General features: G+C 50.0%; 1 protein-coding gene across 1 annotated transcript in view; it reads left to right on the top strand.

Moving 5' to 3' along the window:
- ADAMTS12 (ADAM metallopeptidase with thrombospondin type 1 motif 12) overlaps positions 1–13266 on the top strand; it is a 1230701-nt gene that overhangs the window by 1154696 nt on the left and 62739 nt on the right. The window contains exon 23 of the mRNA XM_063960568.1: positions 5011–5164. Within this exon, the coding sequence (XP_063816638.1) occupies positions 5011–5164 (154 nt within the window). The remainder of the gene's footprint in view (positions 1–5010; positions 5165–13266) is intronic.

The following is a 13266-nucleotide window of genomic DNA, read 5'->3' as shown; positions in this document are numbered from 1 at the left end:
TCACCCAGCGGAGCGCTGCTCAGTCTGTGGCGAAGTGTGCTGGTTCGGTTCCCATATCTCTCTCTGTGTCACTCCTTTCAGGGTGGTCTGGGTTATTGTGCATATCTCACTAATCTTACTGTGTTTTCATGCTAATCTGTGTACAAGCATGTCTGATAAGTCTGTGTGTAGTTTATGCAAGGCTAAGTTTACACCTTCCTCACAAGGTTCACTGATGTGTACCCAATGCTCAGTTCCTTCACAGGGTAGTGATGTACAGGCACCAGAGTGGATGGAATCATTTAAATCTTTGATTTCCAATATTAATTCTGAACTAGCTACGGCTAAGCAAGAAATGCAAGCCCTGAAACAAACTATGGACACGTTTATGGTAACAGACAGGCTCTTCAGCCCCCCCTGTTGGTCTCTCACAAACGCACTCTCCCTCAATTGTTACAATCTGACTCTGATTCTGAACTACCAGAGGTTGATGAGGGAGAGGTTGAGGTGGACGAGGATGATTCCCTGTCCCCGAGTGTTGAAGCCCCCATTTATGCCATTAGAGAGGTGCTTAACATCTCTAATAAGGAGGAAGAGGAGGCAGAGGAATTGTATTTTAATGTGAAGTCTAAATCCTCTGCTTCTTTCCCGGTTTCTAAGGAATTAGATTCCCTGGCTAGGGCAGCATGGATTAATCCTGACAAGAAATGTATTATCCCTAAAGGGGTGTTAACTTAATTCCCTTTCCCCGCAGGGGATAGGAAAGTCTGGGAAACCGCGTCGGCAGCGGATACCGCTGTCTCCAGGCTGTCACGTAAGATAGTTTTACCTGTACTGGGGGCTGTTTCCCTTAAAGACTCAGCTGATCGCAAGATTGAAACCACTCTTAAATCAATTTATACTGCAGCAGTTGTAGCCCAACGCACTACCATAGTATACGGCTGGATTTCTAGGGCCATGGTAAAATGGTTTTGATTAAATTTTGAAAGGGTTACTCACACTACCTCAGGAAGAGATAGTTACATTACTGCAACACATCCAGGATGCTGCTAACTTTATGAGCCAGGCTGTTTAGGAACTTAGTATCATTAATGGTCGTACCACTGCTATGGCAGTGTCGGCACGCAGAGCCCTGTGGCTATGTCAATGGTCAGCAGATGCGGATTCTAAAAAAAGGGGTTGAAAACCTTCCTTTTACTGGTGATGCCTTGTTTGGAGAAGAACTGAACAAGTGGATATCTCAGGCAACTGCAGGAAAATCTACATATCTGCCATCTGCCCCGCCACCTGCCAGGCGTCCCTATCCTGGACCCTCCCTACAGTCCTTTCGGGTGGCCAGATTCAGAGGCAAAGCCAGAGGTGCCTCCAATGCTGCCAGAGGATCTCGCGGTAAGTCCCGTAAACCAACAGCTGCTGGAGCTGCAGACCAGGCCTCAGGATCCTCTTCCACGAAGCCTTCCGCATGATGGTTGGCCCCAGCAGCAAGGCGACTTTCAGGTAGGTGCTCGCCTTCAACACTTTGCCACATGTGGGCAGAGTCCTGCTGGGATCCTTGGGTGAGGGACCTTATATCCCAAAGATACCGGATGGAATTCCAGGAACTCCCTCTTCCCAGATTCTTCAGGTCAGGCTTACCAGCTTCACAGGAAGCAAGGGTTTCCTTACAGCAGGCGGCGCAAAAGCTGCTTTTTACAGGAGTTACTGTTCCAGTGCCTCCTCAACAGCACACAAAGGGGTTATACTCAAGTTTCTTTGTGTTTCCGAAGCCGGATGGCTCGGTACGGCCTATCTTGAACCTCAAATCTCTGAACCTGTATCTTCGGGTGTTCAAATTCAAGATGGAATCACTGAGAGCAGTGATAGCGAATCTGGAGGAGGGGCAGTTTCTGGTGTCCCTGGATATAAAGGACGCATACCTGCATATCCCAATTTGGCCCCCTCACCAGGCGTTCCTCAGGTTCGCGATTCTGGACCAACACTTCCAGCTTCAGGCATTACCCTTCGGTCTCTCCACAGCCCCGAAGGGTTTCACAAAGGTCATGGCAGAAATTATGCTGCAGCTGCGCATGAGGGGTGTCCAAATAATTCCGTACCTGGACGATCTCCTGATAAAGGCGGTTACTAGGGAACAGCTACTGCACAGTATTGACTTGACTACCAGTATGATTACGGATCACGGATGGATACTCAATTTTCAGAAATCTTACTTGGATCCATCTCAGAGAATTCAGTTCCTGTGGATGATCCTGGACACGATGTCTCAGAAGGTTTACCTTCCTATGGACAAGGCCTCAACTATTCAGTCTATGGTCTGGTTAGTGCTGAAACCTTGTGTGGTCTCAATTCACCTTTGCATCTGTTTGCTGGGCAAGATGGTGGCCTCCTACTAGGCGATACAGTATGGCAGGTTCCATGCGCGACCATTACAACTGGATTTGTTGGACAAATGGTGGGGTTCTCACCTGCACATGCATCAGCTTATAACCCTATCACCGAAAGCACGGATATCTCTGCTATGGTGGCTACAAGTTCCCCATCTGGTGAAGGGTCGGAGTTTCAATATCCAGTCATGGTCTCTGTTGACAACAGATGCCAGCCTCCGGGGGTTGTGGGGGCTTTGACTCAATGAGTGCAGTTTCAAGGGACGTTGTCCTTTCAGGAGTCAGCTCTTCCAGTCAACATCCTGGAACTAAGGGCAATTTACAAGGCTCTATTACAGGCATCATCCCTCCTTTGGAATCAGGCCATCCAGGTGCAATTGGACAACTCCACGGCAGTAGCGTACATCAACCGACAGGGAGGAACCAGAAGCAGGGCAACAATGCAAGAGGAGTCAAGAATTCTCCTCTGGGCGGAAGCAAACGCAAGGGCCATCTCCGTGGTGTACATTCTAGGAGTGGACAATTGGGAAGCGGACTTCCTCAGTAGGCACGACCTCCATCCAGGAGAATGGGGCATTCACCCTCAGGTGTTTCAACAACTAGTTCACCGGTGGGGTTGTCCACGGATAAACCTGATGGCTTCTCGGCTCAACAAGAAGCTGTTGTTACTGTTCCAGAACGAGGGACCCACAAGCGGTGGCGGTGGACGCTCTGACGACGCCGTGGACTTAACAGTTCACTTACCTGTTTCCTCCAATTCCTCTAATCCCAAGAGTTCTCAAAAGACTGAAAAAGGAAAGGGTTCAGGCAATTATCATTGCCCCGGATTGGCCTCGACAGGCCTGGTCTGAGGACCTCCTGACCCTGTCAGTGAAGGATCCCTGGCCTCTGCCGCTTCTCAAGGACCTTCTTCAACAAGGACCATTTGTCTATCCAGACTTACAGTGACTACGTTTGACGACCTGGAAGTTGAGAGGGAAATTTTCGCCAGGAAGGGCCTTCCCTCCAAGGTGGTTTCCAGTATGGTTCAGGCCCGTAAGGTGGTTACTTCCAAACATTACCACCGTATTTGGAAGAAATATGTTTCTTGGTGTGAGGGTCGAAAATGTTCTCCTGTGGAATTTCGTCTGGGCCAATTTCTTCTGTTCCTGCAAGCAGAAGTGGATAAGGGCCTATGATTAGGCTCCATCAATGTTTAGATTTCGTCTCTCTCCATCTTCTTCCAGAAACAACTGGCGGTACTTCCTGAAGTACAGACCTTTCTTAAGGGGGTGTTGCACATTCAGTCACACTTTGTTTCTCACACGGCTCTGTGGGATCTAAATGTGGTTTCGGACTTTCATGTGAATCAACCTGTTGTGGTTCCAGTCTTATCCGACACGTTAGTTGCTCCAAAGTCCCTGGATGTTGTAAGGGCTTTGAGGATTTACATCAAAAGGACTGCTCGTCACAGAAAGCCTGACTCGCTTTTCGTCCTTTACGATGCTAAGAAAATTGGTCGTCCTGCCTCCAAGCAATCCATTACTCGTTGGCTCAAATTGACTATCCAACAAGCCTATACTTCAGCCGGAATCCCAACACTGGGCAGAATGCCAACACCGGAATCCAGATTGCCGGCATCCTACACGTAAGTATGCTGGGGCTCCTTGGGGTCAGGTCACAGGGAAGGGGGGGTACTATAGGTTTAGGCTGCGGGGAAGGAGCGGTTAGGCACCACAGGGGAGAGTTAGGCTTTGGGGGTGGGAGGGTAAGTTTTAGGCTGCGGGTAGAGGGGCGGTTAGATTTAGGCACCACTAGAGAGGGTTAGGGATAAGTTGCGGGGGAGCGGGGGTGGGGTGGTTAGGGTCAGGCTGCAAGAAAGGAGGGTTAGGGGAGGAAGAATAGGAGGGTTAGCATACTTACCTTCCAGGTGTCGGGATCCTGCTCATCAAGATGCCGCTGTCGGTCATCCCAAGTGCCAGGATCCCGACATCTTGCCATGTGGAAGCTACACGGTGAAGGACATTGATCAGATGAGCATATCAATTTATGAACAGCTTGGAAACAGAATGGTATAAAGAATATTATACACAGATACAGTACCTTACAAAAAAAATAGCAGAAACACTTTATTACTTCATATTTACTCAATGGATGAACATATACATACACATACTCAATGATGCCTTGTTCTGCATTGACAAAATACAATAAAGCATATTAAAAATGCAAAGATATAATAAATACACCTTTTGGTTTTACTGTGTATTGTAATGAAACTTTAAAGATGGAAACGTGTACAAATGGCTAAACAGTCGACTGTCTACACTAACGTTGAGACAAGTGAGATGCGGTGAGGTCAGTGGCTAGGGAGGCACTGCCTAGTATGGGAGCATGATTTCCACACACATATATGATTTGATGGTGAGCTTTGACTATAAACATGAAATTTATGAGCTCTACACTGACATTCCATTTATATTTTACATCTACACGGTTATGGCTGACATATTACTGTTTTTGCTCATTTATTTATTCACATTTTCTGTTGACATTTTCTAAAATGTGGTTTTACATAAAAAAAAGTACATTCACCTTCTGTTATATACTTCCCATTATTTCACTTTCTGGATTGGAAATGAAAGATTACAGTATGCAATGCTTATTTCAGTGTACGGCCGATTGTGGAGAGGGCGTACAGCAGAGAAACATTCATTGCGTCGACGGCGATAATAACAGAACTGTAAGCCACAGCCTTTGTGACAAGATGCCGAAACCTCAGGAAACTAAAGAATGTAATATCCAGGACTGCACACAGAGCACAGGTAAGTCACAGGAAGTGTACGTGCTATGCACAGAGGCCTGTCTCCTCTTACAGACATGACCCCAGTATTTGTAGATCTACGTAGACTTCTAGCAATAAGATTAGAACTAAAAAAGGGAAAAAGCATAAAAAGTGTTGTGTAAAAGATAACTTTCCAAATACCCCAGTGTAAGAGAACTGTTCACATATTTTCCACACTGATGGCGGGGAATGTACCGACCTCTTGCGGTACATCCCGCCACACATCGCGCCAACACTAATCACATATATACTAATATATACATTTAGTACCGCGAAGGGCAGCTGTCCCGATAAGAGTTACCCTTTGTGATGACTGCCGTTTATGACCTGGGAGTCCATTCAGTGGCAAACGCAGGATTTCTAGAGGGGGGTTTCCAAATGGAATCCAGTCTCCAACTCTGCGGAACATTGGAGCAAGTGTGGGAGTGTGGGGGAACAGAAGAAGAACCGGGATTCGGTCTCTTGGTCGACAGTAATTAGGTCGACACTATCTAGGTCACCACCATGGCGAGCCATGCGAGGGGACACGGTGCACTAATTGGGGTTCCCGGTCACTCTATGAAGAAAACGACACAAAAAAACATAAAAAAACTCATGTCGACCTAGTTACTGTCGACCAAGAGTGGTCGACCTAGACACTGTCGACCTAGTTACTATCTACCTTCCATACCACACCCAGAAGAACCTAGTAATGACCCTGGACATTAAAGTAAACATTGGTCTTTTTATACACTGGATGATGTATGGAATACAATATTAATATTAAACACTATAGATGGTCTATAGTATAGCTGTATCAAACATACAGTATTAAAATAATATAAAAAAGTGGTCAGGAAAAGGTTAAACATACCATTATAAATAAATTCACAAACATAACAGAACCAGTAATGCACTTTCTAAGCACACATTCTCCCACCTCATGGTTAGGCTCCTGTCTCTTCCTCCTGGTAGCCATTTTCTGGTCCAGAGCACTGAATGAGGACTCAGATCCTCACAAAGCAAATTTGGTAGAAGAAGCTGCTACCAATGGGCATGTGCAGCAGCTCTGCTCTGTCCCTTAAACTGCATGATGTGGCAGCAGCTCTAGTAATAATATTATATACCATTGCTATTATTGTCATAATTTGAGCCTCTTGCCAAGAGGCGGGGGGTTTCCAGGCAACCGGAAAGCCCCCCCCCCCCCCCCCCCTGCATTTGCCTATGAGTCCATCTGCACATGCGCAGTGATGCAATAGCCTGCGGGGTGGGCTGGGAGGGAATCAGTTATGTTCCTCTGACACCACCAATGTGAAATGAATCCCATAGGCTTTTATAGAGTAACCCCAGTATCCTCTGCATCGTAAACCCGGCGGCGGTGCATTAGTACATACGGACATTAGGTAAAACTCCGAAAACGTATATCCCACCCAGAAGTTATAAGGGATTTTATTGTTTTCATCTCATGATTGATGGCACAAACCAATTTTATGGCTATACATTTAGATACATATATATTCAGACACTGAGATTTTCCTAATTTTGGCTCTGTAAATTTGAAATTAAACAATGGAGATTCAATTGAAGTGAAAGCTTTCAGCTTTAATTCACGGGGTTGAACAATAATATTATATGAAACATGTAGGAATTGCCATTTTTATGCACAGTCAATGGCGTATCTATAATGGATGCAAGGTGCGCTGTGCACACGGACCGCTGAGTACAGGGGGTCCCAGACCGCACACCCATTTCTTGGATACTTACCTCTCTGAAATCCCATATTAGCTACAGCAGCGCTCACAAATCACTGGGAAATTGGCACGGTCGGCCATTTTCACAGAGACCTGCGCATGGTACAGCACTAGGGTCTCCTAGTGACCCTTGTGTTCCGAGTGTGCTGAGCTGTCGACTAGTGAGGCTGCACATGGGCCTCTCTTAATGCACCCCTGTACACTGTCCCCTGTATTCAGGGGCTTAAATGTAATTGGACAGATAAGCATAATCATAAATAAAATGTTAATTTTATGCAATCATAATCCCTGAGAAGTGCTGGCATTAGGGGCGGGCCAATTGAATAACCCCCTGGCGAATCCATTTTCCACGGTTACTTACCACGGATAATTGGATAGCCCTCTTGGAATCAACTCCAGAGATTTTGCCTGCTTAATTGTTCAAGAAATAACAAAGGAATAGCTCAGACCTGTCCATGAAACAGCTTGAGTCAATTGATTGCTTTTGGTTCCTTGAAAAAGTGGGGGCTGCATATTAAACAGCTTTAATTCTTAAACCCTTCCTCCAATTTGGCTGTGAATGCCCTCAAATTAAAGCTGTTAGTCTGCACGTTAAAAGTAAAACCATATTCATTATATAAATGTAACTTAAATATGTTTTAGTAAACAGCTAAAATGTCAAAAAAGTATGTCAGTATCCAAATATACATGTATATACTGTACACAGTGGGTTTTTCCCCTTTTTTGTTCATTAAGAATCATGGTATGTCCATTGTGTATATCCAGTGGATAAATTAATAAACCAGATTGTACGTCATTTCTGCTAAAGTATTAATTAATTACCATTTGTATTATTCCTCTTTCGTTATAGGTGTTTTTGTGTTTATTTTAGGAATTACATTTACGTGGATACATATTGTATATTTTTATGTAATTGAATTATAATTATTATTATTATTATTATTATTATTATTTTAATGAATATTGTACTATTTATGATTATTTATCCATTACACAAAGTTTCTTTGAACAACGCTACGCACTGCTACAATTGTCTTTCTTCCTCCGTTATTAAATGTAACGTGTTTTTAGACTTAATGGCCCTTCAACTGATGTTTTATTGCTTTTCTCAAGTTATGACACTAATGGGAAAAAGATAGAACTCAATAGCAAAAGAAAAATCAATAAACTAACTTTAACTTTGCCGTTCGGGCAGCTGTCCAGTACGCTGACTTCGCTGAGCAAGCGTTTGGCTCAGCCACTGTATAAAGTGTCATTAATGGCAATCACTACCTTACCATTTAGGCTGAATTATGTGTACGAATCAATGCACATCCATAGCGATTTGACTCAGTTTGCTTATTCGAGGCTGAAATATTAATTGCATGATTCAGTGAAATTTTCCATGTACAGTAGTTATATCAGCTGCATGAGGAGTTCCTATTTTATTCCATAAACATGCTTGATGTATAAAACATTGAGTTGATGCTACAGTACTTGCATGTTGCTGTGGTCTTTGGGTCTCATTCTATACTTTATTTTTCAATTTTGTTTTAGCTCCCAGGTTGTGCTTCAGAAGAGCGATGCATTTTGAGGTGCACCAGGAGCAATTTAATAAAAAGCTTTATTTGCACCATGCTTGACGACTTTCTCCAGGAGAGACAGTCAGGTCAGCACAGTGGCATATCTCCCAACTGTCCCAAGCCCTGCTATTCGGAACACTGTCCCTCTGTCCCACCCACAGGCTGCAGTGTCCCGTGGGGGGAGGGGGAGCCTTTGATCATCCGTTGCTCTGCAAAGCAGCAGAGTGATCCCTGAATAGATGCAATGCGCACGACAACTAATCGGTGCAGGGAGAAGAGCCGGGGGCTGCCCAGTTACTTGGGGAGCACTGGGCATGCCCCCAAAATGACGGAAACAGGTAATGCCCACTCGTCTGAGACAACACACCTCCCATCTGAGGCCACGCCCCTTTCTGGATCATGCGCCCTTACGGTGCTCGAAGCTGCAGAACTATGGACAACAAAAGTTGGGAGGTCTGCAGTGGGGTGCTGGTGCGGCATAGGTGGGCGCTGCAAGGAGGGGTGATGGCGCAATTACATCATTGTGAGAGGTGCGGTTGGCCTGCGAGTGCGTGTGGTGGTGCCTGCTGCCGTACAGGTGTAGACTCGGTACTCACCAGGCGCCGCTCGCTCTCACCTTCAGGTACCGGAACCCTCAACGGACCTGGAAATCTTCACTCGGATCCGGACACGGCGATTCCCTCTCGGAGCTGACCGACGACCGAGCTGAGGAGAGAATGGTCTACATTAAAGGGGGTATCGACCCTGCTTCCGGTGGAACAGGGGATACCCCAGGGGTGGCTGCGACCTTCACCGGCTGGGTGAATGGTCATCACCGGCACAAAGCCTCAGCTACCCAGCTTTCACACACTCGCGCTTTCGCACGTAGTGTGATGAAAGGGATTCTCACGTCCGTGAGCAATCCTAACTCCGGCGCTCGGGGACAAACAAGGGACAGACGTACACGGATGCTACTCACCGTCACAAGTCTTGCACTCCGATCTTCTCCACTTACAGGTCCCTGTAAGGAGGCAAAGAGAAACAGCCGTGCAGGGCCAAGAACTACCCTAGTGTGCGTCCGCTACACTAGCTACATAAACAGAGCCCTCAAACTAGCTCGTGTGGGTGGTGCGACACAACTATGCACAACTTACACAACACATACACTTTGCCCTGCACGGTAACAACATATATCACACTATCGGAGTTACCACATAAAACGGTGCTGTCCCTTTATCTACCCGACTCAGAACACCCAGTAGTGGGGACCGCACAGCTCACCCACCTACCGTACTCTCAGGGTGGCCTGAGCCTAACGCCCAGTGCCACCTTTACTCACCTCGGGGAAAACACTGCTTCGATGGGCCTAGCGCCCCCTAACTGCACACAGGCCGGAGGCCTGACTTCGCCCACGGGCCTAGCGCCTGCCTAACTTGCTGCCCGTTGGGTGACCTGGGCCTTGTGCCCAGGGTCACCTTATCTGTACCTACTGGCCAAAATACGCTAGGGCCTAATGCCCTCTATCGCCCACAGGCCTATTGCCTGATTTGTCCCCCGGGCCCAGTGCCCGCCTAACTGGTGCCGCAGGGGTGGGGTGGCTTGGGCCTAATGCCCAAACCACCTAATCAGACAAATGACCCCCAATCTCCTAACTGCGCCACAGGCCTAGTGCCTGACTTGTGCCCTCGGGCCTAATGCCCGTCCCTGGTGGTCGAGGGAGGAAAAGGGGAGGGGGGGGCAGGATGCCTCACTGAGGCCTTACCTAACCCGGGGGCCTCCGGCACCGTCTTCTGCCGCTGACCCGTCCTGGCCAGCGGCGCCGGCGTCTCTCCTCCGCGTCCAGCCGCCGCTGGACATCTTCTCTTCCGATCCCGACCGATGACCTCCTCCGGCTCCTCCTTGCGGCGTCTGGATCTTCTGCGCTTCGGCGCGCCGACCTCCGTCCGCGCTGCTCCCGCCCGTCTTCTTCCTTCTGCCACGCGATCCTCTTCCTCGCGCTCCTGCGCGCGGGCTCCTCCTCTTCGCCGCACTTCGGCGCGGCCTCCTTTACGAACAGCTCCCGCCCGGCGTCTGACGTCAGACGCCGGGGGCGGGGCCTATGACGCGGCGAGCGCCGATTGGCTCGCCGCGTCACTCTCCGATTGGCTGCCGCTCCGGGAGCCGCGATTGGCTCCCGGAGGGCGCCAAGATTTAAATGCCCCCGCAGTCTCTGGTCCGGTGCAGGGAAAAAGGTAATCCCTGCACCGGACACCCGCCGCCACGCACCAAGCGCTGGGGACAGACAAGCTGCCCCAGCGCTGTCCCCAGCTGGGGACGGCAACATGGATGTGCCCACAGGGCACATCCTTACATTTCCCCCCCCTTTTTCCTTTGTAGTCCCTACAAAGTTCCTCACGACTTCCATTGTCCGCGGGTCAGGGAATTCAGAGGTCCCTCCGGCGAAGGTACATTCGGGGGCCCAGCCTGGACCAGCTGTGACCCCACATCCTTCCTCCTCCAGCTCCGGGTTCCTCTTACGTCCTGACCTCCATCGGCGGATCCTCTGGGGGAGTGGCATCTCCTCACGGTCGCTTGACGTTGGCCACCAAGGGGAATCTTCCTCCACGGGGACAACAGTCACCCACTCTTGGCCTCCGATACCGTCTGTGGCTTCGTCCCTGTCGTCCGGGTGTGGTATCGACCACCACCCAACAGCGGAATCCTCCGGGGCATCCGTTTCCTCCCGGGCAACAGCCACCACATGTCGCATTTCCTCGTGGGGCATCTCCAAAGGTCCTATCTCTTCCTCTGGAACGGGTCCTCCCACGGCATCGCAGTCCTGTCCCCGTACGTCGGTCCATTTCGGCACTCCTGGCAGGTATTCTTGCTCCAGGACTATCTCCTCCTCTTTCCGGAGGGCATTCAACTGGGAGCATGACTCCACCCGATCCTGCCAGTCACTCTCGTCGGCGCTTCCGATGCCAGAGTCGTCCTCCATCTGTTCTGGGAGGGATTCGTCGGCGGACAGCTCACCGTAGTCCGAGTCCTCCTCCGATATCTTGACTGGGGTATTACTTTCCTCCTCAGCGTACTTCTTCGCTTCCGCTGGCACCTCTGCTTCCTCAGCGTACTCCTTCGCTTCCGCTGGCATCGTTACTTCCTCAGCGTACTCTTGCGCTTCCGCTGGCATCGTTACTTCCTCAGCGTACTCCTTCGCTTCCGCTGGCATCGTTACTTCCTCAGCGTACTCCTTTGCTTCCGCTGGCATTTCTTGGTACCCAGGACACTCCTGTTCCGCACGTCCTGGTCGTGGACGGTTCCATCGCGGGGAGATTCCGGACGTCTCAGTCACTGGGTCTTCACGCTTTTCTTCGCAGCGTGGCCTCTTCACCTCCCAGTCGTCCACCTCCGCCTCATGCGGGAAAGGATTCTGCCTTACTGGGGTCACTTTCTTGGGACAGAGTAGGTCCTCGGCATCTTCCCAAGGGCACTCACTGGCCGCATGTCCTGGTCGCCGACACTTCCAACAAGGGAGGGCCACTGCCACCTTCTCCAAGACGGGTTCCTGGTCCGCCTCCTTCACTGGGGAATCTTCACCCGTTGGTTCCGGCTCCGAGGAAATGGGCACCTGCGAATTAACTTCAAGCAAGGCCTTCCGCTCCATTTCCCTGGTTTCCTCCTCCCATCTCTGGGCGCGACCATCCGCAATCATCCGGTCTTCATTCCACGGACAATCGGGAAGCGCATGTCCTCTCGTCTCGCAGAGCGCACACACAGGCTCTGCAGCCACCCGGTCCCAAAGCTGCTGACGAGACTCCGTCATCTGCTTCACCGTGGCCTCGTAGTCCGTCCTGTCTTCAGTCCATGGACATTCCAGGAGCAGATGTCGGGGATCTCCACAGTTTTCACACCGGGAATCAACCTCGTCTTCGCTCGACTCTTCGTCCCAGGGACAACTGCAGTGCTCATGCCCGTAGTTTCCGCAGAGCAAACACCAGGACTCCTTCGCTTGGCCCTTCTGACGTCTTCGGTCCGCTTCCTGGACCACCTTCTTTGGGGATGTCTCTCGCCAAGTACACTCGTCGGCAAAGTGACCTGTTTGCCGACATTTCTTGCAGGGCGTCACAGCGGCCTTCTTGCGCCCCTTCTCCCGGCGCTCTTCTTTTTCACGCTGGACCGACCGCTGCACCATCTTCAGGATGTCTGCCCCAGACACCGTCACCCAGTCGCTCTGGTCCGCACACGTCCGGGGGTGAGTCTTCTCCGGAGCCGTCCGCAGGGAGGTCTTCTTGGTGGCGTTCCACATCGTGTCCGTGATCCGGTCTCTTTGATCCTGCCGACTACGCCAAATGTGAGAGGTGCGGTTGGCCTGCGAGTGCGTGTGGTGGTGCCTGCTGCCGTGCAGGTGTAGACTCGGTACTCACCAGGCGCCGCTCGCTCTCACCTTCAGGTACCGGAACCCTCAACGGACCTGGAAATCTTCACTCGGATCCAGACACGGCGATTCCCTCTCGGAGCTGACCGACGACCGAGCTGAGGAGAGAATGGTCTACATTAAAGGGGGTATCGACCCTGCTTCCGGTGGAACAGGGGATACCCCAGGGGTGGCTGCGACCTTCACCGGCTGGGTGAATGGTCATCACCGGCACAAAGCCTCAGCTACCCAGCTTTCACACACTCGCGCTTTCGCACGTAGTGTGATGAAAGGGATTCTCACGTCCGTGAGCAATCCTAACTCCGGCGCTCGGGGACAAACAAGGGACAGACGTACACGGATGCTACTCACCGTCACAAGTCTTGCACTCCGATCTTCTCCACTTACAGGTCCCTGT

This window comes from Pseudophryne corroboree, chromosome 1 (assembly GCF_028390025.1).
Source record: "Pseudophryne corroboree isolate aPseCor3 chromosome 1, aPseCor3.hap2, whole genome shotgun sequence".
In the NCBI taxonomy this organism is placed as follows: domain Eukaryota; kingdom Metazoa; phylum Chordata; class Amphibia; order Anura; family Myobatrachidae; genus Pseudophryne; species Pseudophryne corroboree.
Note: the sequence above shows the minus strand (reverse complement) of the source record. Positions and strands in the feature narration are given on the sequence as shown.